This window comes from Athene cunicularia (assembly GCF_003259725.1).
Source record: "Athene cunicularia isolate RWA chromosome 1 unlocalized genomic scaffold, athCun1 chr1_part2, whole genome shotgun sequence".
NCBI lineage: Eukaryota > Metazoa > Chordata > Aves > Strigiformes > Strigidae > Athene > Athene cunicularia.
Genome location: NW_020799092.1, coordinates 79,303,988 through 79,331,510, shown reverse-complemented (window position 1 = coordinate 79,331,510; position 27,523 = coordinate 79,303,988). Strand labels below are relative to the sequence as shown.

At 45.5% G+C, this 27,523-nt stretch overlaps 1 protein-coding gene across 1 annotated transcript in view; it reads left to right on the top strand.

The window, feature by feature from the left end:
- PLXNA4 (plexin A4) overlaps positions 1-27,523 on the top strand; it is a 454,909-nt gene that overhangs the window by 357,774 nt on the left and 69,612 nt on the right. Inside the window, exons 10-14 of the mRNA XM_026862957.1 lie at positions 8,478-8,678; positions 16,605-16,701; positions 19,671-19,861; positions 26,014-26,165; positions 26,795-26,912. Coding sequence (XP_026718758.1) covers positions 8,478-8,678; positions 16,605-16,701; positions 19,671-19,861; positions 26,014-26,165; positions 26,795-26,912 — 759 coding nt within the window. The remainder of the gene's footprint in view (positions 1-8,477; positions 8,679-16,604; positions 16,702-19,670; positions 19,862-26,013; positions 26,166-26,794; positions 26,913-27,523) is intronic.

The following is a 27,523-nucleotide window of genomic DNA, read 5'->3' as shown; positions in this document are numbered from 1 at the left end:
GGGGGGAAGATGAAAAGCCTGTGAAGTGGCTTTTTCTGTTATTTTGGGGTAACTTTTGTCATCTGTGAACCTTTCTGCCCTGCAGTAATCCAGCTGGCAGGGGAAAAGGCTGGTAACTTGTTCAGTTTCCACATAACTTTTAACAGGATTTTTTATTATTATGGTTGGTGGATCTGCAGGAAATCTGGTGTAGGGCAGCTCCATCACGTCTCTTCTTCTTGAGACCTCCAACCAAATCAGGAACTGAGAGCTGAATGGGAAAAAGCCTCCCTGGGAGCGATTCATTCTATCTTAAGGCACATCTTGTTTTCTTAGAGCTTAGCTTCTCCAGCCACGATGTGAGTGACTAATTGAGAACTCGATCGTGTAATTTCTAGGAGCAACTCAGGGAGATAAATTTGAATGGAGATGTAAGAAGCGTCTGCACTCGATACTGTGTCTCTGCTAAGAGTTAGTCATAACAGTTGGGCTGCTCATCTCTCTAATGCAAGATGATTTATCCCGCAGGACAGTGATCTCAGAATGCAACTGGGTAATATTCATCTGTCCCTGCCAACACAGCACCCTTGAAATAACATCAGGAAGAGCTTATGTTGTTTTGATAGCCTAGCTCAGTGTAACGCCTCAAGTGGCTACAGGATTTCTCTGGCTATCTGGACATCTGTTAGGACTGCTAGGATCTGTATGGCACCCTGCAGTTTGAGGAAGGAAAGACAATTCCCCATTCAGACCTAGTCCACGGTGATGGCCTGGCTCTGAAGCAGGAAGATTTTGACTTTCTCGCCTGTAGCATCATCTGCAATCACTGCTTTGGGACATGTGAGCTTTTGGGACCTGGCCAAGGAGAAACATTCTCAGGATGTTGAAGTTGTAGATAAGAGGTGAGGCTGGAATGTGTCTCCTTCCCTACTTGGGGCATCTCCAGGAGCCTGAGCCCAGACCCTCTTCCCCCACCTTGTCTTCAAGCATGAGTCCATTTGCTTTGGCTTGGACATTATCTCATGCTGTCATGGATCTCAGTGAGAGGGAGGGTGACAAGAGCCATGATGTCACAGTCCTGACCTTCCCACTGTAGAAGCCAAGGTATTATGACTCTCTGGGCTTCTGTCCTGGTTTGCAAAGGCAGCTGTTTTGCATCAATGTGGCTTTTGTGTGCAACCTCTGGTCCATCTGTTACTGTCTCCTCCATTGACTTTTGAACTCACTGGCCATTCTTGGCCTAGCTGGGCCAAAGTCTCAAGGATACCAAGTTCCTACTAACTTTGTAAAAATGGGCAGATTTAGAGGAGAAATAGATTGTTGGTCCTCCTTTAGGAAGAAAGCACCACAATTTGGGCTCAACCCTTGTTAGACACCAGAAAGCCCCATGTGAGAGTGTTGTCACAAGAGTTCCTGTCACTTCTGAGGGAGCCTTGTCTGGAGCACGTCCCTTATGCATGCAAAACCCGTTTGTTGGCAGAGACGTATAGGAACCTTAGCTTTGTTGAGGAGCAACATGTCAATGTCATTGCTACCTAGATGGATGAGTCACTGCTTATTATTATTAGGTATTATTATTATTAGGTATTATTGCAATGCTCAAAATTTGCAGCCTCACTGGGCTGCTGCAATGCCATGGATAGATGCACAGTGCTTTGACACACAGGAAAGGTCTTGTGAACTTCAGATGTAAGTTCTTACAGAAGGACAGAAGGCTGGCTAGGCGGAAGGATGCAGATGTATATCACAATAATTAGAGAAGAAATTATTGTTTTATAAGCTGCCTGTGTGCTGCCCCATGCTTTGCACAATCCAGTTTTACTCTGTGTGTTATTCTGGAGGGCTGTCTTACATAACCAGGATTTTCCTTTTAACAAATGACAGACTTTGTCCAAGTAAATAGACAGTTATCTTGTCTCTTGCACACACCCCACCTTCCTCAATGCACACATTCATATTTCTCATGATTTCAAACCCAAGCAGTTACTCAGGTAACACCAGAACTGAGACCGCTTGCATGTCTCCGGTAGCCCCTCTCCTTTGAGCAGATGTACCTAATGATACAGTCATCTACTATTTTTGTCACTAGTCCACTCCCTTCATCTAGTGACCAGAAGGCTCCTGCTCTCTGGATCATTACTTTTCCTTCTGAGAGTGTGTCAAAGCAGCAAAGGGCTGAAAGAAAGCTAACGTTGTATCTCTATTTAAAAAGGATAAATGTGGTGCTTAGATAATTATGGCAGCCTGACCTTGATCCTTGTGAAATAATGGACCAGCTGAGAAAGACTCTATTAATAAAGAATTAAAGGAGGGTAAAATCATTAATGTTGATCAGCAGAGATATGTGGACTGACTTCAAAGGCAGAATAGTCCTAGGTTGGGACCAAGTTCCCAGCAGACATGGGTCATTTCCCAGCACTGCCTGTGTGGCCTTGGGGGAGTCACTTTGCTCCTGATCAGCGGGATTCAGCAGTGAGCTATGTGAGGTCAGTTATCTTCATTTAGCTTCTGCTTTTTGAGTACCCACTCTCTGGCGATCAGCATCGCTCATCGCTCTCTAGCCTTCACCACACTGAAGCCAGGGACCTATGAGGCAGCGGAGCTAATGATCTGCTATTGATCTGTTGGTCTCCCTTCCTCCAGCAGTGACATCTGTACTCTAATCTGTGCAAGCCACCACTGAAGTACGTTAACTACTAGAGTGCACAGAGCTTAAACAGGGCCAAATCCTTCCAGGCCAACCACCTTTACCCAGGCACCAGAATCACTTGCAATATCTGACAAAAGAGAGCTGGTGTTTGCTCCTGAGTGCATGGAAGACTCTTAACTAGAAAGGAGCCACCAGAAGTGACAACGATGCAAGGACTCAATTATTCCTTTGTTGTCTCTGCAGGTGTTTACACTTCCCATAAATCCTGTCGCTTTCTCCTCATCAGCTGCCTTTAAAGTTCTGAGCATTTTCTTCGTGTATTATTACTTTTGCTGTGCCAATAAATAAGCACACTATCAATCAAACTAACAACATTGTAAACTTAGGAAGTGCAGATAAAATATATGGTGCATTAAAAAATTCTTTGACCGGGTGAGCTTTTTTGTAGCTGGTTTGATTGCTGCTGGTGCCGATGTAAATTTGGGGGAAGTATATCCAGAAATTTATGGAGCTTGGAATCCTGCCTACAAAGCATTGACCTGATTCCACTTTATAACCTAATAACGTTCCCGAGCACTGTTCGTGTAAATTTAAAATATAATTTTTATGATGCTAAGAATTAGTAGTGTAATAATGTAAACACAACGTGGACTGTAACTCACGCTTTCCTCTCCCGCACTGGGAATGCTGAGCTCCTCGCTGCTTCGTTCTCCAGATTATCCTGGGGCTGGAAAGTTGTTCAAGAGTTTAAAAATGATTCATCAAAGGAACCAGCTTGTCGGCCCTGGAGCCTGAAAGCCCTCTCTTTGCAACGGTACAGGGTTGCTAAACAAGCATCTGATTTTGCTCGGGTGTTGTCACAGCCCTGACCTAGGGTGACTGTGCTGAGGTGTGAGAGAGAAGTTCAGGCAGCATATTCCAGGCAGTCCCTGCTACCTCTCTTCTGCCAACTTGCTGTTTTCCTGCTTTTGATCCAGGTGAAATCTGATTCCCAATGGGCTTGAGTGAGTAAGTTATGGTTCCCCACTTAGGTTCACTTTGTGGTCATGTTCCAGGCAAGATGGCTTGGATAAGGCACAAAGATCACTGCTGAATGAGGAATACTGAAAAGAAAGTCTTAAAAAAACCCTGAAGTGGAGGATAAAGAAAAGGATTTTGATAGCAGGAGAAAATGGGAAGTGGATGCTTTGAGGTGAGTAGTGGAGGAATTGGTGGTGCTGGCTGTGTCTGTTCCTGAATGGAGATGATGCCTGCTCTTCTGGGAAAGGAAGGGTTAAAATTCATTGCCAAGAGTTCAGTTCGTCTTACTGTGAATGCCTACAATGGAGTCAGCAATGGGTGAGCTCTAGTTTCCTTCTGTAGAAAGTGGAGATCCAGTCAATGCTGCCAGGGATCATGCAGGAACACTATGAAGGAAATGTAGGAAAGATTCCCTCACCTGAATGCTCTGGATGACACGAGATGCATACGGGAAGACAAATGAACTGGGGCACCAACATAAGGGGGAGACTGTTGATAAGTGGATGGGTCATTGTTTTAAACCTTCATGGTTGTTTTAGTTATTCCCATGTAGGATGACTCCCATTCAAAGTAGATCAGATGCATTTTCTTTTGGAAAATGAACAACACTTTGATGAGACTTGGGCTCATGATCCTGGCCATAAACAGTAACAGAGAGTAAAACTGTACAAAATAAGGTTAGAACAAAATCTAAGCAATATCACAAGACTATGAAAGAACCCTACGTATCTCATTCCTAGAAGAGGATGGTAACTCAGAATATCTGGTCAGTCTCCAGCTTATACTGGAAACAACGTGGAGAAATCTCCATTAAATCATAACTATATATGTATGAAGCACCATAAAGGAAGCAAACTAATTAGTTCAGGGCTAAGACCACATCGCCTCAGAGAGGTTTCATCGCCCTCTTTAACAGAATTCTCATGATGGCTTTCACTGGGAACTCACTCAAATATAGCTGTGATGAGGGCCATAACACATATGTGAGAGAAAAGGAGAGAAAGGGTTCTCATATTTCGGAGACTTCATTATTTCTGCAAGCTACAGCAAAACACATTTGCAGGCATTCTATGAGGAGTTATAAATAAAGAAAATTAAACTACCATCGACCCAATGAGTACAGCCCATTTCATGCAGTGTTTTCACTGTAAAAGCTCTCTGACTTGATAACTGGCAAAATTTGGTGATTTGAGGTGTGCATCGCTGCTGATACGAGTAATTGGCAAGGGTGGAGGATATTATTTTAAAGAGACTGACTCATTTGAAAGCATCTAAGGAATAGAATGAATCTACACACACAAAATGAATCAACAAGAGTCTGCTTGCAAATGTGTAGCCCTGGTACAGATTAAACTGGATTTTAGCTCCTCTGGAATCTGAACCAGCTCCCCTTATTGTCAGGGGAAGGGCTAAATTTATTATATACCAAAGATAGAAGGGATGGGATTGTGACCTTCCTTGGTAGAGTCATTGGCAGCGGATGTTTTTATTTCCCCTACATCATGTGAAAACTGTGCTTTTCCAACCGAGATGTTGTCCATTGCAGAGGAAGGGTGAAGAGAAACTGTGGAAAAAGTCCAAGATAACTCTTTCTAAAGGACCCTTCAGCTTGGGTCCTACTGCAGGGTCTCCTCTGATCAGGTTGATGTTTTACCTTCAAAAATACAAACCTGACCAGGCACCCAAAGCTTGACACAGGCAACAAAATGAGCACTACGTTTGAATTTGAACCCAGAGCCTAGTCCAAAGTCTGAGGTTTTATGCAGTACATCACCCAATGAAATTACCTTTCCCCCCCCTGTTTCAATTAGAAAGAACATTAGGTCAATCAGATAAAGCCACATTGGGAGGATTTCCTCTTTATGGCGCTTGCCTCTTCAATTATCTATAATGAACTTCCTCACAGCGCTGCAAAGCTTTTTATATGCAAACGAATCCTGTTTTGGGGCTGCTGCAATCACTGCTTGTTAATGAACTTGAAACAAGTGTTATCGGAAAGGTTACAGCACCAATGGTGGAGGGAGACAGGATAAAGCTAGACAAGAAAGACCAGCCTGAAGAGCTGGGATTGGCCTGCAGGTAACATAGTGGACTATCTCCAACCCCCATTCTCCAGTCCCCTTCAGAGGCTTTTCTATTTGACAGACATCAAGGAAAATGCCCACTCTTGGGAAATGGCTGCTCAGCTGCAGATAGGGCTTTCCCATCCTCCTGTCCCACTGATTCACTTTGCCAATGCATCTCTCTCAACTTCTGTAGCTAGGGAAAAAAAAAAAAAAAAAAAAAAAAAAAAAGATGATGTTGCCAAGGTTTTTTATTATGCCAGAAGGAAGGCAGGAAAGCTGATTCAGAGTCCCCAGGACATGTTGGGCAGGTGAAGAGGAAGGGTCAAGGGGGTGTTGAAGCCTTACCGTCCCAAATGGTATTTATACATGGTATCTGCTGGTGTGATCAGAACTGGAAACTTTCACTCCTATTTTAATATATCCTAGACCACTTCCTTACCCTGCCCTCTGAGTTTTTATACATCTAAATCACTCAGGATTAGATTATGCCTCACTTTCTTGTGCTTAGTAGCTACTTCAACCTGCAGCTAGCCTTAATGTTGGTGTGCCTTGATAGGGTAGAATCATTGGACTCAAGTTTGGAAAGACTTTCTAGACTGTCAAGCCTTGCCCTTTTGTCAAGACAAACACTTTTATGACAATTTAATCATTGCTTTTCACTAGTAGTTCCCTAAGGACATTTCATCATGGGACAGGACAACAGCAAGATCAGAGAGTGTTGGAAGAGGATGTAGCTTCTCAAGCACTTCTGGGGATCAGACGTGGCCTTTTTCCACACTGTCTGCATCTTGTGCATGATGAGGCAACCTCATATGCTCAGCTTCCTGGAGCTTCCTCACACATGTCTGTTTGCTGAAGTGCTGCTTAGCATCAGGATCCCCCAGGGAGCCACCTCCAAGCCTTACATCATCCAGCCAGGTTAATGCAATGGCCTACTAAGCCTCAGTCCTTGGTGGCACTAATTAAGCTAGGCCTTGTGCCAGATTAACCCAGACAAATGGCCACCAGACCCCAAAACGGTTTACCTCCATCCAGCTCCAGTGACTGTGTGCTTGGCTGTCCTGGTTTTGGTGTTCCTGACACCATTAGCATCACCCTGTAAGTGCAGATGAGAAACCAGGTCACCCCAAAGGGGTCTTCAGTCTGGTATCCCCACTAGGACAGACAGACCCTCTTTGGGGATGGAGGAAGACTTCTGGACTTCACTGCAGTGACATGCTGGATGGTTATTGGATTTTCTTCCTATCCCTGGCCATGGATTGGCTCACACCCACAGTGTGATGATTGATAGCTCTTGTAATTCTGTTCCTAGCTGGTGTAACTGCAGATGTTACACATCTAATCCATTTTTTTATCTTCCTAAGATATTTGCTTCAGTAAGGTGCTTCCACCATCTGCTCTAACAAGCTCCCAGGTTCTCATAAGCCATAAATTCCACTTTTGAGCCTTTCAGTCCCTTTCCCTGCTTTCCAGCCCCAGATCAGTCATTTTCCTCCTGCCATCCCTTGTGCACAAGTACAGATTAACCTTGCACCTTGTTATGTAAATTCCCTGTCTCTACTTGCACCAACTAGACCTGGTTTTAGCATTGGGTGGGACAGACCGGAATGGTGTTGCTTTCTGGACTGGACAGGGTGGCTGCACCACCACGATACTGTGGTGCTCTACAGACAGCAGGCAGTGTACCAAATACAGTGCACTGAAGAAAAAGAGGGGACAGGCTTTCTCCTGATATCTAGGAGCTCAAAAGTCTTAAGAGAGGGGACATCCAGGCACTCACAAGTGATCAAGACAATGTGGTCGGTGCATCTGGCATGCTTATGTTTTGTAGCCTGTTGTAAGTGGGTTTTTAAAGGATCCCATTTTATATCAAACTGCCTTGAATTAGCCAGGCAAACGCTGCAGTGATTTTCTAAAGAGTTGACTGCTTCCTAGAATACAAGAATTTGACAGCTTGAAGTTGTTTGATTGTACTGTGAAGCAGCAGTGCATTGCTACTCTAACTAAAGCTGTGCAAATTGATGAGCCTGTGAATACAGCCTTCTGCGCTACAGCTCTGGGGGCTCAGACCTCTACCTGTGTGAGGGACCCACCAAGAGGCACGGGATTAGCAACACCCACTTACTGTTGCTCCTTCTGAGGAATGGTGGCAAGCCCTTCCAGAGGATCTCCACACATTAACGGTTGTATCTTGGAAGCTGGATCCATCTGTAATAAATATTCTGTCCCTTCTAAGGCCAAACAAACTCTCTTATTAACAGCCCAGGCTCTGTAGCTTCTAACATGTCTTGCTGGAGCTAGCTGGAGCTGTGCCTTTAGTGCAATGGTGCATTGGATATTGGGGAGGCAGGGAATCATGCTTAGACTTTTGCTTTATTCCCTTCTCATGTCATGGCATTGTGACTGGGCTAAGTCCCTGAAGGGAACATGATTGCTTTCCCACTACCCGATTAACAGAGCAGGTATTAAAAAGCATCAGAGGTAGCTTCCTTGGGTCCTGAAGGCTGAAAATCTGTAGTGCGAACAAGGGAGATAGGAAAGGATGGTCTGTAAAAAGGAAATCCTTCCCACTTGTTTATCTAAGCCTTCCCGGTAATGCTCCTTGAATACCCTTGTAATAGGCTGAGGCCTGGGGAGATGCAAAGGCTTTGTAACCGGTTGAAGTGAAGCGTGAAGCGAGAAGGTTGAGCATCATCACAGAACTCCACCCGGGGCCGGGAAACCCACGTGCTGACTTGGTGTCTTGTCTTCTCTCTCCCTAGGACTGTCCCCAGCTGCTGCAGGCAGAGAAGATCCTGGTGCCCGTGGAAGTGATCAAGCCGATCACGCTGAAGGCCAAGAACCTGCCCCAGCCACAGTCGGGCCAGCGAGGCTACGAGTGCATCCTGAACATCCAGGGCAATGAGCAGCGGGTGCCCGCCTTGAGGTTCAACAGCTCCAGTGTGCAGTGCCAGAACACTTCGGTGAGCAAGCTCCGCATGCTTGGGAGAGATGCAGGGGCTGAGGAGGACCAGAAGTGCCTGCAGCATTGTGCCAGTGGGACCTGGGGTTGTGATGCAGCCCCTTTTACCTTATTGCCTGCCCGATTCCAGCCACAGTCAAGGAAAGTTGTGTTGGTAGCATGCAGACTTCCCTTCTTGCTCTTTAGGCTGGCTGGTGTCATCACACAGTAGTTGCTTCTGCCCCTGGATCCCAGCATTTGGCCGTGCTGGAGCACCTTAGCCATGACCCATAGGCATTATTATTAACTTAACTTGCCCATATCCTCACAGTACCACATCCTTGTGTGCATTCAAAAAAGTTTCCAAAGGGATGAGTGTTCATGTCAACACTGAGGGTTAGTTACTACGTGGCATTTTGGTAGTGGCACATAAAAACCCCTCCATATAAACAGTCTGGCAGATGCCAGCATGGAATAGGTCAAAAGAAGGGTCAGATGCTGAAGGCTTGAGTCAAACCTTCCTCCAGGCACTGCCTGACCACATGAACTTTGGTAGGTCTCTGTCTCTGCCCACCTCTGCTTCCCCATCCGCACTGCAGGACCAGCAACCACCCCCTTTTTTTTATAGTCTCATTCAGTATTAGCATTTTTATGACACCTCCTCCTGTGTGAGTCGTGATGGTGTTGCCACCGCAGCAATGCCAGTTCTGGGGGCAAACACCGCCAGGAGCTCTGCCTGTGTGCAATGGTGGTATCTGCTGCTCCGGAGGTTTTCCATGAGATTCATCTCTCCAAGACATGCATTTGAGTCATTCTCATTGCTACTACTATGAGATGATTTATTAGTCAAAGAGCTAATTACAGGCTTTAGCCACTTCACTGCAGCTCTGCCACTCCATGCTGGGCAGCACTTGTTAAAATCCATCACAACATATTCTGCTGCATTAAGCAACGTGCTGAAGATTATAGGCAGTTCGCAGATTTTACGATCTGTTGCAAACAAGCAACTTCCCAACGACACTTGTATTTGCTTCTTTGTCCCCCTCCCTCACTCCCTCCCTCTCTCCCTGATTTTCATTACAGGTTAGTGGACTGTGAGCATTCAGGTTTGAGGTTTCACAGAAATGGATGGCTTGAGAAATTGAGAAAGCATTACACTTAAAAAAAAAAAAAAATTCTTTTACAATGGTAAAAGCCTGTGGTTAAAGGGGTATTATATGGACCTGGGCAGAGCCTACATATCTGTCCAAAGAATCTTAGCAGGTAAAGAAGCAGCCACCCTTTAGAATCATGAATTCTCTGGCACACATAGGCATCAGCATGAATTATCTCAGAATGATTTTAAGCACAGTTGGGCTGAGTAGAGGACGGACTGCCTCAGTAGTCCTGGAGGGTCCCTCTCAGCATCCAAGTTTGTGGTTTGCAGTAACTGAGCCTGAGGGGTGATGGTTACTATTCCCATACTACCTGCATGCTCCAAGAAGTTGCTCGTGCCTAGGACTGGAGAAGGGCTTCGATGAGTCCCCAGATTCATTTGTTCATGGGATGCCCGAGTGCTGCGACAGCACCATGTTGTTTTTAATGTTTGTCTGCATGCCAGGACACTCAAGGTTACTGCTGAGCTGTGCAGGGAGGCAGGGCTGAGTCAGGCCAGTGCCAAGGCACTCCACAACCTTTCTGTTGTGTGGTGTCCGTAGGATGTCCCATGCATGGTGGTGGCTCAAGTGGACTTCACTTCTCTAGGGAGAGAGGCTTATTCTGGAATAAACTCTTTTCTATTCTGTTTTCTGCTTTCTCTCCCCCTTTCCTTCACTTTCCTTCCATTCCTTCTCTTTTCTCCCCTTTTCTTTTGAAGGTACTATGACTCTCTGATTTGAGTTCTTTTTTTTTTTTTTTTTCCTGAGAAATGTTATTTCATTGTTGCTCTGCATTTGCCAGACACTGAGAGAAAGAGATGTGGAAGGGAGAGCCAGACAAAAGAAAGAAACATTCACACAGATACAAAAAGGGAACAGAGAAGCCCCAGCTCTGTTTGAGCAGGTGGCAGAGGACACAGACAATAGGGAAGGAGTGCTGTAGATATGTCTCCATCATGATTATTTCCTTCCCTGCCAGAATTAGCATTCAGTCTGGAGCCACTGCAATACAATGAGCCTCTGCTCCAAGGGTCACCTGGCTTTAGAAACAGCCGTATGAGCTTGTTTGCAAATTGAATCAGGCCCCTTTGACAGAGCTTTATACTCAGCAGAGTTGCTGGATGAGACATTGAATGTAGCACCTGCATTGCAGGCTTGGAGAAGGTCCAAAGGAGGGTGGGAGGATGTGTTGTGATGGTGTGTCCCTGAAGGGGTGCTATCCTGCCAGCAGATCTTTCTGTTGGTGATGCATGCTAGACTAAGCAATCATTCTTGGCTTGTTTTCCTTCATAAGCCTCAAGATGTACCCCCTCCCATCATACACTAGGCACCGACAAGCTCAAATTCAGCTCTTGCAGAATAACTGCTGCAAAATGCAGGCTTTTTCCTGCATAGGGACAGGAAAAAGCCTTAACTCTTGCTCTCCACTGACTGGTCCCTCAAGATTTACACCGGGGCTCAGAACCATCTTAAGCAGGTGCTTCTCTAAGCGGTTCCAACTTCAGTTAAAGGGTGCTATAAGGACACCCAGGTGGGAGCAGCCTATCTGATGGTGTGTCAGTAATGTCACATCCAGCACTGATGGTGCCTAGGTGCTTGGTCCAGTCAGTAGCCAGCTCTGTCTCTCCCCTTGTCTTTCCTGGAGATATTTCATTTGATAACAGCAATAAGTCACTTCAGGCATCACGCTTTGGGACAATTATTGTTCTTGTCAAGTGGTTTGAGACTCTCAGCTCTGGGCTTTGTCCTCTATCACACCACCCAAGGCATGCAATTATCACTCGGAGAGACCCTGCCTGCCATTCCTTATTGCACTTATGATAGTTCTGCCGACAGTCTGGACACAGAGTGATGGGAGGAAATGAAAAGGAGGAGAGCTAAGGAGGCATATAAATAAGTAAGTAAAAATGTCAGCAGGAATGGCTGAAATTGCTAGATCTATTAGGGCAGAGAGCAATCTCCCAGGTGGGAAACAGTGGGAACCCCAGCACTTGCAATCAGCCCGATATGAGCAGCCTTTGGCACGAGGAACAGGGGGATGGGTGAGAGATCATGATCATTGCCATTACCTGCTTCAATGACTAAGCCCACGCTCTTGGTTGATATGAGCCTATCCATTGCCTGGCCTTGGCACACGTGGGCAGCACACACAGATTTCTAGCAGCAAAATCCCTGCTTGATCGTTTGCCTCAAGTCCTTCACAGGTCTGTTTGTCGTGAGACCTGGGATGGTACGGCTGAAAGGGCTCTGTAACTTAGGGATGGGAAAAACAAATATATTTGTCACACCCCTGCACTTCAGCAAAAGATGTCAGGGGCATTTGACTCATGTGACACATGTGGCTCACACAGTGGAGAAGTGATTAAAAAAAACCAAAACTAAAACAGAACAAAAAACAGAGTGGGAAAAAATTAGGAACTATTCACAGAAATCATGTGAAATACACTTATGGATGGCCAAAGGAAGACAAGCACAGGGCTGAGGTGTACATCCACTTCTAAATTATTATGATGCTTTATTATTATTTATCTACATTCAGATATCACAGAGAAACCCCAGTCATGATGTGGGCTCCTGAGTGATACCCAGACGTAAAAATTCAATCCCAACTTTGGGGAGCAAAGATCCTAAGGAGATGGGATGACTGTGGGCAATAAGTTTTCTGCCTACAGTTTATGGCTGGAAAATTGATGCAAAGAGGCATTAAATGATTTGCACAGAATCACGCAAGGAGTTGGTGGCAGAGCCAGGTACAGGAGTTAATCCCCAGGCCTGAGAACTAATCGCAGAAGTGGTGTCAGGGAAAGCAGACTAATACTAAAATACTGCTAAAATGCTGTTTGCCTGCAAGCATGTATTGGACATGCTTGAGGTACAAAGGGGAAACATCATGTAACCACTCTTGGTTTATCATCCTAAACGTGCCCAAGCCAAATTACCAAAGGGCTTTACCCAGTGATACAGTATCCCAGCAGGTGCAGCAAGAGGTCAAGCCTGGCTGTGGATTTGCACAACCTCCATTCTCAGAGGGCTGGGAGGCTGAGTTCCTCTAGCGCAGCGGTGTCTGTAGTAACAGGGTGCCCCAAAGAGCAAGGAATCTGCAGATTTCTGAAACGTGAAGTATCTTTCCAAGGCGGCAGCTAATCTTTGCACAGCTGTTGTGGAACTGAGAGCTGTGATTTTGCGGCCATCCTCTTGGTCTGGGGATAGTGAACTTCCATGAGCCAGTCAGTGTGTTTACAACAGATTATGGATAATATGTTAAACCACTAACAGCATGGCAAAATGGCCTGTGTTGCAGGAGTAGCTGATACCAGTTAAAGAGTCAATGAACTGGTGCTTGGGAGTTAGAAACACGCTGTGTTGTTATGTTGAATTACAACAGGTCCTTCTAGCAGCTTTTTGGCATTTCCTGATGAGATCTAGTCTGCCTTTCTGCAAGGGCAGCCTCTTTCTCAGTTTGGACCTCTAAATTGCCTGTAATTTTCTGCTTTGATTCGGTTTGCATGGTGAGAATCCAGATTTGGCAGATTTAGGGGTCAGATTTACATCTTTTGAGCCGTTTTGCCTGTGCTGGAGAAAGTTGGGCAAGACAATGTATACATACAAGCCCTAATGGTATGAATGCTCTTAGCAGGAGTATCCTGGAAGCTTTGCTGTCCTGGAGATCAATACACCATCTTTTTTTTTTTTTTTTCTTTTTTTTTTTTTTTTGTCTTTGAAAGATATTTCCACCTTATTGTTACAGCTGAGCGAATCCTTTTCAAAGACTCCTATTGAGTTCGGTGGGCTTTGAACAGGGGTCACAATGAGTTAGCAGCTCCAGTGGTCTGAAGAGGACAGAGAGTTTACTCACTGTTACTTTGCAAATTGTTCTGTTTTGCTGCTGTGCAGTCTGCGAGCTGTCTGAACAGCCTGGGCATGGCAGTGGGAGCATCCTCCTTCCAGCCCCCATCTGGCTTCATCCTTGGAGCTCTTCCATGGGGATCCTCATGTTTATTCCCTTGCATCCATTTCCAGTTCTGGATCAAGTCTGCTGAGTTAACAAGTCTAATATGTGGTTGCGCTCAGTGCTGCAGACAGATAAGATCTAAAATCCCAGTTTGGCACCTGCTGCTGGCGCTCGGATCCTCAGTGGGACGTAAGGCTCTGGGGAACTCCCGCTGCCTGTCCCTTGGCAGCCCTGCCTGGGGTCTGCTAACAGCTAAATCCCAACACACATAAATGAGGCTCAGCTAAAGCAGACAGTAGCTCTTAGGCACCTACAGACTCAACTTAAGGGTGACCAGTGGTTCTGTGTACATGCTCTTTCCCATTCCCAATCAGCATTTGCAAAGTGCTGTGCAAAGCAGGCATTTGCAAAGCTCCTGAGTGGCAAAAGATTAATTATTCTCTACTTTTCAGGTGCTCTTCTTCCTGCTCCTATCTCCCCATCCTTGCTCCTAGCTCCAAAAAGCTGTGAAAAGCCAGTGTTGTGAGTCCAGGTGGCTCTGCATCATCTTGTATCTTGCTGGCAAGTGACACCGAGAGGTGTCATAAAAATGCTAATACTGAATGAGACTGGCGGGTACAGCCCTATTGCAAAGGAGTCTGCTAACCTGCGGCTGTTCTTTACTTCCATGGTAACCACAAAGCTTATACCCGTAAATACCCTACAACTAGATCGTAATCACAGGGTATTGCAGATTAGTGGCTAATTGTGTTTAGTTTCTCCATAGAGAAATTATCGTCCGACCAGCACTCACTCTGCTGTAATGGACAGAAATCACCATATACAATTTATTCTGCAATTATATGGCAATTAACAGATACAGAAAAAAAACCCTACCTCTAAAGGCTCAGAGCTTTGGGATCTCTGTGGAAAACCACACTGAGACTTCGAGTGATGAGGAAGTCCTTGGTGGTCTCTAAGACATACCCAACCAAACCAGAGAGCTTACACAATTATATTTAACACTGCAGTGGGGAAAACACTTTTTTCTTTAGAAGTGGGAGTTTGTCCCCCTATAGATCCCAGTGCAGCGGGAGATTCCTGATCTCAGGAGGGTAAATCCTTATGTGTGCCGTGGTCAGTAGTAGTATCAGGCATGAAATGTCTCTCCCCTTCTTGTCTTGTCCCCATTCTGTCCTTTAAACAACCATCTCCTCTCCCATTACGAGGCTTTTTCCCTTTTGGTGAAGCGTTGGATGGAAGCTGTTGATGGAAGTGGGCAGTGGAATCTGGCGGGTAATTGGGTGAACCCTGTGTGACCTGGTTTAGGATAAACCAAAATCTAGCTGAAAAAATACGCTAAACATCATGTGTCAGAGCCCTCTCTGAGTGGAGAAGGCCTCCAGAGATCAGCTTCCATTTCCTTCGTTAAGGCCAGATCCGTGTACCTTGACTGTGTCTGACAAGTGTTTGTTTAAGTCTGTCCAACTCTCTCAGAAGATTTCTGTGGCTTTCTTAATACATATTTTCTGGAAACTGGATACTCCCTACTCCAGCTGAAGCCTTTCTGATTCTGAGTAGGGAAAAATAATTGCCTTCTGGGGCTTATGTATGTAACAAATTCTATCTAGTACATACCCAAATGAGATTTGCTTGGTTTTTGGCAGCAATATGGCATTGTTGATTCACAATCTGTTTGTGATCTTCAGTAGTCCCCAGACCCTTCCCTGAAGCACTGGCCAGTCACTCCAATTTCATGTTTGTTTACACTGATTTCACCTACTGAAGAATACGTGGTGCTTGCCTGTATTGAATTTCACTTGTTGATTTTGGCCCAGTTCTACAATCTGTCAAGTTTGTTTTGAATTCTTAACCCTGTTCCTAAATGTTCTTGCACCCTCTCCCAGAAGAGTGTCATTCATTAAATCTGTAGTCTATCATCCAAGTCAGTAGTAAAAATACTGAATAATGCCAGACCCAGGACAATACTCCATTTGAAACACCCTCCCAGCCTGACACATAATTATTTGACTTTTTTTTTTTTTTTTTTCCCTTAGTTTGTTTATGGGAAACTCCTGTAGGACAGTAGCAAAAACTCCACTGAAATCAAGATAAATCACATCTGCTGCCTCCCCTTTATCCACAAAGCCATTAAGCCTGTCAAAAAAGGAAATTAGATTGGGTTGACACAATTTGTTCTTGACAAATCTATGCTGGCTGATTTTTATCACCTTATCATCTTGCAGGTGCTTATAAATTGATTGTTTAATAATTTGATGTACTTTCTTTCTGGGAAGCCAAGTTAGGCTGACAGGTCTATAATTACACAAAACTTCAATTTTCCCCTTTCTTAAGGTATTTCCATGATATGCCTCTTCCCTGCTTTCTGAGACCTCCCTCAGCTTCCAAGAGTTCTTCAGAATATCGCTATTGTAGATAACATTACATATATACTCAGTGTCTACGGAGACACCGCAGAGGTATAGTCAGATTGTAGACACACAGAGCATAATGTACACCTTGGAGGTGCACCCCAGAGTTGGCAAAACATTCTACAGAGTTGTAGTCAACGCCTAGAAGGTAGATTTCCAAGATAAGCTCCATCACGTGCAAATATGCTTAAAACAGAATATTCACCTAATGGCTGAGGAGGTTATTGAGAGGGGCAGGGCTTGCTCTATTGAGAACCACAACTTTGAGAGCATCCCATGGCTTTCTGGCAGCTGATGGTGATGAGGGAGGTCGCTGACAGCTCCATTTCTCATGTTCACAACTTGAGGCACCACCTCTTGCCTCGTCCCATCCCTTACCCACCTCTGGGCACCATGTAAGTCTGGATTTTTGTTTGTTTGTTTGTTTGTTTTTCCTTTCCCACTTCTAGTATTCATATGAAGGAATGGAGATTAACAGCCTGCCAGTGGAGCTGACGGTCGTGTGGAACGGGAATTTCAACATTGACAACCCAGCACAGAACAAAGGTAAAGAGTTATTTCAACTTGTCCTTGGAAGCGGTAACCTTAGCAACGGGCCGCATCGCTCCCTACACTTAACAAAGCCGCCACCATCTCCCTGTGCTGTCTGGTGCATACTTGTTCTCTGCACTCTGCAAATTACCACTTTTTTGTGTGCTTTGTGTCGCCCCCCCTCCCCTTTCTCTCTTTGCACCTGAGAAAGATGACTCTCCCTCCTGCTTGTGCTGCTTTACCTGTCCCTTTATCATCATTGCCTCCCGCTTCTCCCCATATTTTTGTGTATTGTTGTTGTGCCCCTCCTTCTCCAGCTTCCTCCCCCTGTTTATTTCTCCTGCAGTGATGCTCTTCAAGTTAACATGCCAGGAGATCGGGTGCTCTCAGCTCAGGCAATGTAGTAATGAACAGGGGAAGGGAGAGGGGGAGGGAGGGAAAAGGCTGCAGCTTGCCAGCAGGAAAAAAATCTGAACAAAATAAAATGATAATGGCAAAAAACTGGAAACCACCTCCTGCCAACAGTCTGGTTCTGTTTGAATACTACAAATGGCACAGGACTGATGTGCCCCTCACAGAGGGTCATTGCATATCCAGCCACAACCCTGAGGAAGGCATTTTTGCTGGAGAAGGATGGTCCACTCCTATCATCTTCTTCCTTCTTGTCCACCACTCTCAGCCACCCTTTCCCCCCAGCAACCTCTCCTCTCAGCTGCTCTGCATTTACATGTGCTCAGACCTGCACACTCTCCTCACATCACCACCTCTCAGAATTTTGTCCCTCCCTTGCTTTACCTTCTCTTTTCTTGGACACTTTACACACCTTCCCTCACTCCACCTCTCCCCATCAGGAACTCTCACACCATTTCACGCCCACCCTGACGCTGAGAGGTAGTGGGTGACGTTTCCACCACCACCACATTGAAGCTGGAAAGCAATACAGAAGGCAACTTTCCTCCTCACAGCATGACTCCTTCCCATCCTCCCCCTGCACCCATCTCTGTGACGTGTGGGTTGGAGGTCAGGGTGCCCCAGTCCTTAGTTTTCTGCTACCGTTATAGCCTGAGTGTTCCTGATTCAACATGGTCCACACCAAGACTGTGAACCCTTTCCTGGGCAGTACTGAGCTGTCCTGAGTGATGTAGGAGTAAAAACAATCTCATAATCATGATGATTGTGTCTTTAGGCATGTCTGTGCTGGTAACATATATCAGACTAGGGGATGAACTCAATAAATATCTGTGGTGCTTAGTCCTTAGCTCAGTCCCTTACAAGTTCTTGGGTTGTTCAAACCCACAAGATTATAATAATGACTAGGAAAAAATTGGGAAGTGGCACTGGCTGGTGACTATCCCAAATAAGTAGTCTGGACGATACCATCATGTTTTGGGTCAGGGAGAGAGCTTAGGCATGTGCACATGGATGTACCACATGGAGGCACGCCACATGCTTTTGAGGACACACAGGGCTTATTTACTAGCAGAAATTCCTAAAGGCAAACACAAAACCCTGACAGGGCTTTGGTTTGCCAACAAGCAGACCTTCTCTGGGAAACTGAGAGGGAGAGGCAGAAGCAGGGTTAGACTCAGTGCCTCTCTAAGTGCAGTTGCAATGGGTACACTGCCTCCAAGAAACCAAGAGGCCACTATTTCCATAGCCAGCATCACATGGGCTGGGCTGGGGGGCTGCAAGGTTGAACTACTGAAGTGTCTGAAGAGATGCTCAGGGGGGGCGTTGCAAGCAGAGCAACTCAGCAAATTTGAGGAACTGTAACAGAAAATTAAGGAAGGGGCTGTAAGCCAGGAGGTCTGTAGCACACTGGGATTGACAGCTGTTTTGCAAACTTTTTTTGCATCCAAGCTGGAGAAATAAAAATTTTCAGAGCTTTCCCTTGCATTGCTCAATACTTGTTGAGTCCTGGGGTGCAGGTATGAGGAGACAGAGTTTTTCAGCACACATATCCAAAGCTTTTGAGCTTTCAGATTGTGTTTAGTAATAACTACAGACAAGTCTTTAGTCACCTACTGACACAGCAAAGCAGAAGCACAAAGGGAAAATGCCCCACCTTATAAAGAAATCCACCAACACTCCCACAAATACAGAAAAAAAAAAAAAAAAAAAAACTCGATTCTGCCATCTTCATCTTCAGGAGAGACTTTTGCTATCACCCCCCTGTGCAACCCAGGCCCCAGTTTACACATCTGTAAAATAAGGATAAATAACATGATTTTCTTTCGTAGGACGATTGCAACGTTTTTGGGTTTTATTTGGAAAAAGCTTTGACTGCTTCTAATCACTTAGCAGCCCAAGACAGAGCTAAGCATTAATTGTTGCTGTCTGCACTCGAGGAGGATCAACTTAGTACTTCAAAGTGTAAACCAGCCTGATTTTCTAAAGCAGAAGAAGGGGGAAAGGCTGATTGTGAATCCTTGAATTCAGTGTCATAGTGAACCATTGTGAATTTACTATTATCTCTTAGGATTTCTCGTAGGGAGGAAACCTGAGTGACATTACCTCAGCACCTAGTTCTGGATAGTTCACACCAGACAAATCCTTAAGTTTAAGTTGTTGGGTATACCAAGTCTAGAAAATCACTTTAGGATGGAATTCTGAGACTGGCTATAGGTGGCACTGTATGACATTTGGACAGTCTCTGAACAAGAAAGGGACTGAGGTCAAGCGCCTTTCTCCCACAACCTCCTGCTTGCAGCCCCTCACCCTACTGAGGACAGCATCCTTCCTTCTTCTCTCAGCTTCCAAAACTATCTCGCACAGGGGATGAACTCTGACAAATGCAATTTATTTCAAGAAGGATGTAAACACTTTTCCCCCATTATTTACCTCCCTGGTGAGGTCCCATCCTGCCTCTGGGACGAGCAGCCCAGAACACCTTCCCCTCGCTCCTCATTCTTCCCTCTGACATCCCACTCCTCTCTCATGCTGTCTGCATCTCTCAGGTCGTCTCTGTTTTCCTGTCCCTCCAGTTCACCTGTACAAGTGCGGGGCCATGCGGGACAGCTGCGGACTCTGCCTGAAAGCCGACCCAGACTTTGAGTGTGGCTGGTGCGAGGGGCAGAACCAGTGCACGCTGAAGCAGCACTGCCCAGCCCAGGACAGTCAGTGGCTGGAGTTGTCCAGCACCAAGGGCAAATGCACCAACCCCAAGATTACAGATGTAAGTCATGGATGGGGTATTCCCTGTCCTACCCTTTCCCTGGTTTATTTTCCTGATTTGTCTTTGGGTTGGGGAGGGGAAGGTCAGGGCTGAGCTATGCTGGGTCAAGCAAAGCCCCAGGCAACCTTGGGGTTGGGACACCATGATTTCCTTCAAAGGTAGGTATACAACTTCAGATGTCTACACCATAGGGGTGAGCAGGGTGTCTGAATTCCCACCATAGTCAATGTGGACATGAATCAGTTGCACAAACACAGTCTGCTGGTTCAGTCTGAGGAACACCAGAGCATCCGACCTGCTCCCACAGAGCTGGCAGAGGTGACATGAAGCCTTTTAGGAGCAGCTGAAGGTGAGACAAGATGCTCTGAGTCATCTCAAATGGATGGTGTGAGGGTATCAAATGAGCCCAATTGCCTCTTGAAACAGCCTATCTGGACAGCCTGGTTGAGAAGGAGATGTTGAGTGATCCCAGAGTGTTTTAAGCTTTGCTGACAGAAGGTCAAGGAAGAGGGCAGGTTGTACTTCATGCTTGCTGGCAGCATGACATGGACAAAGTCAATATCCAGAAATAAACAAGACTCCACTGAGTCCAGCAGAGTAATGCTCTTCTGTTTGCCTGCCTGACTTTCCATGGTGAAAGAAGTCCCTGTAGAGCAAACAAAGCCCTGTACTGTTGTCAGCTTTCCCCCTTTCAAGGTTCAGTGAGAAGACAGGATGAAACCTGGATTAAATGAAGCTTGGAACTGTCCTATTAGATGATAAAGAGAAAATGAGGGCAAGGCTGGGGGGAAGGATCTGCAACATTCTTTAGAAGGTTTCCTACTGAATGTGGTGACTGGGCCAAAGGAAGAGCTGTAGCAAGGGTATAATACAAAAGGAAGATAAAAGAATAGGAAAACCATACAGAGAGGAAGCAGAGAAGGGGAAAGAAGGCACGGGAGGGAAATCAAGCCTCCAGTCCCAACTGGTTTTTGTCTGCTGTCTTAGTATGCCTTTGCCATAACGATGGGCACCATTTTCAGGGTCACAGGGCAGGCAGCAGGGAATATCTGAGCCTTGATAACGCCTTTACCAACTTCCTCCTGCCTTAAGCATTTCTCAGTCACCGTGCTTTGTTGACATGAGTATCCTTTCAGGGTGGCTAGGGTCTTATTCTGCAAAGAGGAAAAGAGGAAAGTGAAAAAGGGAAGAGAAAGAGAAATGCAAAGGAGGAAAATCCAGCTTCCACAGTTGCGGTTTAATATGAAACAACAGGTGGATTATTCTCCTAGAAAGCAAGAAAGGCTTTTCAATTGTATTCAGTTAAGGATCAAAAAAATGTAGGTGTTATGGACAATCCAATGTCCATGTGTGAAAGTTTTGTGAAGGCAAATTCTGGATAGAATCTGGTTTTCCCAGATGCCATTGAAAGGAGTCCCCCTTGCTGTGTTTCTTCCTGCCATCCATCAGTCCCCAAAGTACAGACTCAGTTGGACTGCTGGAGTACCAGGCTCATCCTGATGTTTCCAAGGTGGAGGCCTTCCACTGCGTTTGGATTTCTCTGGGGCTGGTAATGCTGAGCCCACCTGAACCACCCTGAAGCTGTGAAACCAAATGCAGAGACAGCCAGAATGAGCAGCTACTCTTCGAAGTTCAGCTTTGAGGCCTTGAAAATTATTGGGAGCTAGGGAAAAACCTTTTTTGAATTGTTTCAGATTCTCAAACCTTGGGAAATATTCAGAAATTTTGCACAGATTCATAGAATTTAGTATTGGGAAAGTGATGGATGACCAACCAAAGCAGAAGTCTAAAACACAAGGACCTGACCATGTGATAGTAGGATGTTCTGAAGGTCCATATGCATTTCTCTGCCATGCTTTGACCCCAACCCTACATCTACAGTCTCTTTATGAAGTGCAAAGCACTCAACTCTCCACACTACAGCTCCAGAAGGGATGTACTTCTAATTCTGCTGACATTTTCTCCAACAGCTCCCAAAGCTCGAACAGATCATTGCAATATTCGCTCATGAAATATTCCAACTGTCTGGTGCAATCATAAGTAGCTCTTGGAAAGTCTTTTTCTGAGCCATTAGCATGGAAGTAATCTCAAGTGACTGGATATATATTGCAGCTAATGGTAGGTCTGGAGCTGTTGGTAAGAGCATGCATATTCTGGCGAGGAGCCAGGGCAGTATCTGTGCAGGCAAAGGAGGAGAAACAATGCATGTACTCACACTTGCACAGACACACACACATACCCAGCACAGAGCTTCCCATAACCTGTCCTTATTTACTAGCTCTTGCATTTATATTGCCACTCAGTGAAATTAAAGGACTTGCAGACTCGCTGAGCCACAAAACCTCCGTTAAGAGTGACAAGCTGCAGCATCAGGCTGCTGTGAGCGGAGGGCATAAATTGTGATGCAGTGTCGCAGCTCTGGGTCTTCAAGAGAAAGCTGAGGCTTCCTGGCAGCTTTTGTTTCCCTGCCTTTATTTTCCCCTCCAAAACTGACAGGTCTTGTTCCACATTTTTGCACTTGTGATAGAAAACGAATCCTTCTCTCTCATTGTGAAAACAGCCCGGTAACACCTTCTTCTTGTATGTATCTGTGGGACTGTTATGAGGTGAGGTTAAAAAAGTCTCCCACATGCTACTGGGAAAATCCCAGGCCCTCCCTTTTTAAGAAAATAAGTGGGTTTAGTAGTTGGCCTTTACAAATTAAAAATCACACAGGGAGGGGCTCGGAAGGGCTTAGAGGTGCTGTGCTGGCTTCACTCTGGGAAGTTTCCTGTTGATGCTTTTTGAGTCTGTCGTGATTTAACCCCAGCTGGCAACTGAGCCCCACACAGACACTTGCTCACTCCTCCCTGGGAGGATGGGGGAGCGAATTGGAAGGGTAAAAGTGAGAAAACTCCTGTGTTGAGATAAAGACAGTTTAATTGGTAAAGCAAAAGCCACGCACCCAAGCAAAGCAAACCAAGGGATTCATTCCCCACTTCCCATGGGCAGGCGGGCACTCAGCCAGCTCCAGGACATCAGGGCTCCATCACACGTAACAGTGACTTGGGCAGGCAAACACCATCACTCTGAACGTCCCCCCCTTCCTTCTTTCTCCCCCAGCTCTACAGGCTGAGCATGACGCCGTACGGGCTGGGACATCCCTTGGGTCAGTTGGGGTCAGCTGTCCCGGCTGTGTCCCCTCCCAGCTCCTTGTGCCCCCCCAGCCACTCGCTGGTGGGGTGGGGTGAGGAGCAGCAAAGGCCTTGGCTCTGTGTGAGAGCTGCTCAGGGACAACTAGTGTGTTATCACAACTTCAGTGTGTTACCAACATTATTCCCATCCTAAATCCAAAATGCGGCACTGCACCAGCTACTAGGAAGAAAATTAACTGGATCCCAGCTGAAACAAGGACAGAGTCAAAACAAGTATTTTTAAAAATCTCATGCTTTAGACAGAGATGGAAGGAGGTTGATAACATTTTCACTGAGTTGTTTTGTGACTTCTGCAGTGAAAATTTTGTCTCAAACTCACCCATCATTCTAAAGAAAAGGACTTTTCTAGCAATACGTTCCTTTTCACTACACCATCTTTTATTCAGGGTAATGACATTAGTTCATACGAGAACAAAAATCCTCTTTTGACCTGGTATGAGATGTACTGCCCATGCTAGCAAGCTCTTTCAAGCATAGGTGAGCTCTAATTAACCACAGACCCAGCTTACTAGACACCTACCTTAATAAAACAAGTAAAAAACATTTGATGGTAAGTTTAATACCACAAAATAGAACCAAAATATTCCACGGGGAATTCAGTTCTATTTTGAAGTGTGTCTAATGCATAAGGAAATAAAATAAAACATGGGAATTTTAGCTTATCTTTCTTTTTTTTTTTTTTTTTTTTTTCATTTGATATGGGGATATGTTCTAGCCTTCCAGAATCATTCATACAGTGTTTTATCAGGAGAGGGTTAACTGACGTCAGCAAAATAAATATTTCAAACAGAAAACATTGCTTTAATAGATATTTATTAATGATTCAGAATAAAAATATGTTGGAATTGCTATTTTTGGAAAAAAAAAAAAATTCCAAGTTTTCAATGTTGAGTTCCCAGCTGAGACAATCAGTATTAGTTTCTCCTGGAACAGAAATTTAATTTTAATTACCATTTTTTAAGAGGTTTGCCTCATTTGCTGGACAATAACCACTAAAGCCTTTCTCTTTCTTTCTCATCCATTTTCTATTTGTCTATCAATCTCATCACCACACACCATCCCAAAGTCAAATCTCCAGCCAACCCAAATAATCATTTCACCTGTCAGATTTATTAATATTGTGCTATTTTCTTTTTAGGATTTAGGATTTAAGATTTTTGACTTTTGAAATAGCAATAAACCTGCCATGGTTCTGATTTTGTTGGATCAAATGGTATTTGTCCGTTTTTTTGGACCTGAGACAGGGCTTCTGCAGGGATCTTGTGCTACAGAGGTGGTGTCTACGCTACACAACCCTACAAGGTCCAAGCACCTGTCTGTGATCATCTGTGCTATTAATTTGTTAACCTCTGCTGGTTCCCTGTACAGTCAGAGCAAAGACATGCTCATTAGGGAGGTAGTTTACAACACCTAAAATTAAATATCCTAAAATAAAATATCCCCTAAAGGTGCCAGGTTCTCTCTCCTTTTATTAAAGATGGACCTTCTAAAAATTGGCCTCTGGGTGGAAATTAGACTAACCCTGGTGCCAGACTCAGCTCTGGGAAACAGTCAAGACCAGCCCTGCTTGTGCCAGTGCCTCGACTTTCCCTGCCAGTCCAACTGCCATGCAAGGGTCTAGCTGCCAGCCCTAGATTCCCAGTTGGCAGAGCCATGGGCCAGTGGGTATGGACCTCAGGCGGGGAATTCCCCCTTCCTCACTGCAGAGAGACCCTTGCCAATGCTGGCAGATGGTAGCCATGGCATCCCAAGTGGGCAGCAGGGAATACCCTTTGAAAGCAACATTTAAAGCCTCTTTCAACTAGCCAGTTGTATGGCAAAGCATTTGGGCACAGTGAATAATTGGAAGGGCAGAACCGAGCTAATTAAGGGCCAGCCCCATGATTTCTGTGTTGTTTCAATGTTGAGGAGACAACTCCAACACTAATTTCCACCTGGCTCTGAGCGAGGGTGATGGATGTGATGCAGAACGCTTTCCCCTGTACACACCTCCTTTGCATGGGCCAGAAATATTGCACAGAGATAGACAGCTCTGGGTGTGGGGTGAGGCGTGAGGCTCTGCAATGGGAGGGAGGGGTGACCTGTGGACGCTGGGTGGTGCCTCTGCTGAGCAAGACATGGCGATGCTACCCCTGCTAGGGCATGGTGAAGGTCTAGACTGGGGTGCAAACGTGATGCCACCAGGATGATTGGGACAGCTGCTCATCTCCTGCTGGGGCTCAAGGGGCTCCCACCCTGCAAATAAGTTGTCCATGCTGGCATGCTTGCCATTCCCCTCGCCCCAGCTCTACCGTGAGCTGCAGCTCTGTCAGAAATACTTGTTGTCAAACAGCCACTGCTGCTGCTGTCTCAGTCACCATCCACCTACTCCATACCCAATCTGACACACTTTCTGTTGCATATTGTCTGTTTTTTCCAGGTGGACGTTTTCAGCTGAGTTTGTGATGCATGACCAATACCTACCTCCAGAACTGATCAAAACCATCATGTGCTTTGGGCTGGGAATTTAGTATTTAAAGTGACTGGCTGAAGCCATTTGTGTCTTTTTCTTGTTCTTTCTCCCTTTTCTTTCCACTGTACCCCTCTCCTGTTTTTCCATGACCTGTGTCTATAAAGTGCAGAGCTCAGCTGTACCACCAGAAACCCCTGCTCCTGCCTAGAAAACATCTCCTAACTGTTCTGTGGATGTTTTGCAAGTAGTTAAAAGAGAGCGAATGAGATCTGGGGCAGAATTTTTTACACTCTGAGGTTGGGGCATGTGTAATATATATTTGCAGGGGAGCTGGACGGAGTGATGTATCTGGATTAGGCTTGTTCCCTCTGTTGTTCAACATTCATAATTATTTGTCTCTAGTGGTCACGGAGACCTCATAATGCCTCTTCTTTCACCTGAGAGGATGCTGATACTTTTACATAGGTGGTTTGATTATTCTCCCTTTTCTTGCCTCATTTCTCCAGATCAATCCAGTGACGGGCCCTCGTGAAGGAGGGACCAAAGTGACCATCCGTGGGGAGAATCTGGGGCTGGAGTTCAGAGATATTGCGTCTCACGTCAAAGTGGCCGGAGTGGAGTGCAAACCGCTGGTGGAAGGGTACATCCCAGCAGAGCAGTAAGTTGGGTGTGTGGCAGACAGTGGGCCACAGCACACCTGATGACAGTCATTGCTACCTCTAGGGTCTTCTAAGGAGTCAATTCCACCCAACCTTGGAAATGGGCAATGGAAGATGCCATTCCTCACAGCTCAGGAGCTAATTATTCATTTATTACTGTATTTGGATTGCATATTTAGATAATCCTCATGGCCTATGCCTTGAGGTTATCCTTTGTTTTTTCACCTAACAGCCACCACAATGGTGTTCAATTCAAATCCAAGCCCGAGAAGCAGCTTACCACATGCAGGAGTGATCATTAAACCTTAGAGATGTAAAGCTGGCCACCATGCAAGGCTGGAGGACAGAAGGACCCCTGGGGTCAGACCTCAGCCCAGTGTTTGTCTGTATATTTAAGTGAAGTTATGTTGACTTACACCAGCTAAGCATTTGTCCCACCAACAGCTAAAAGCTACAACTCTTTAAAGAATAACTTAGTCCACAATTTGTATCCTGGATTGGAAAGAAGAGGGTGTGTTAAGTCTACAGTTCATTTGCCAGCAGAGCGGACTGTTTGCTCCAATTACATCTTATCCAGACCTTGAAACCATCCTTCAAACCTTGCTTCTGGTTCATATTTTCTCCACAGGATAGTATGTGAGATGGGGGAGGCCAAGCCCAGCCAGCATGCCGGATTTGTGGAAATCTGTGTGGCCGAGTGCAAACCAGAGTTCATGGCCAGGTCTTCACAGCTTTACTACTTTATGGTAAGCTCCTGCGAGAAGTTCTTCTTGGCCCTGAAGGTCCTTGGGCCCTGGTCCCCTTTGCTGCATCTACCCATTGTCCTTGACCATATTCAGCCTCTGAGCTCTTCACTGATGTTCTATCAAGTTGTTCCTTCCATTTCCTTTCAAAATCTTGTTATGAGCAAAAATAGCCTGTCTAATTAAAGTTTGAACAGTCTAATAATAGTCCAAATGATTAGTCCAGTTACAGTTACATACAGCCATGGTCCAAATTAGTACAGAAAATCCTCATTAATAGTTAAAAACGCTGTACAGGAAAGAAAAAAAGGTAAAAAAGAAGAAAATGCAAAAAAAATTTCCCTAGTATCTTACTTTTCCTGGGTGTGATGCTCGCCCTACCAGCATCCCTCCAGGCCCTACGGCTGAAGGCACCAGTGTCCTCCAGGAAAAACATGAGGGTTGCCACCAGTCACTACCACCATGAGGTCTTCAGCAGGAGTGTGGAGTGTGATATTCATGGTGGGGTCTGTTCCTCCTCACTCTCGGGTTCCCCCAGGGGTACCTTCACCCCCCCTCTCCCCACCACCTGTTGCCCAGCCCCAGTGGCAGAGCTGCCCAGCGCCAGCCCGGGC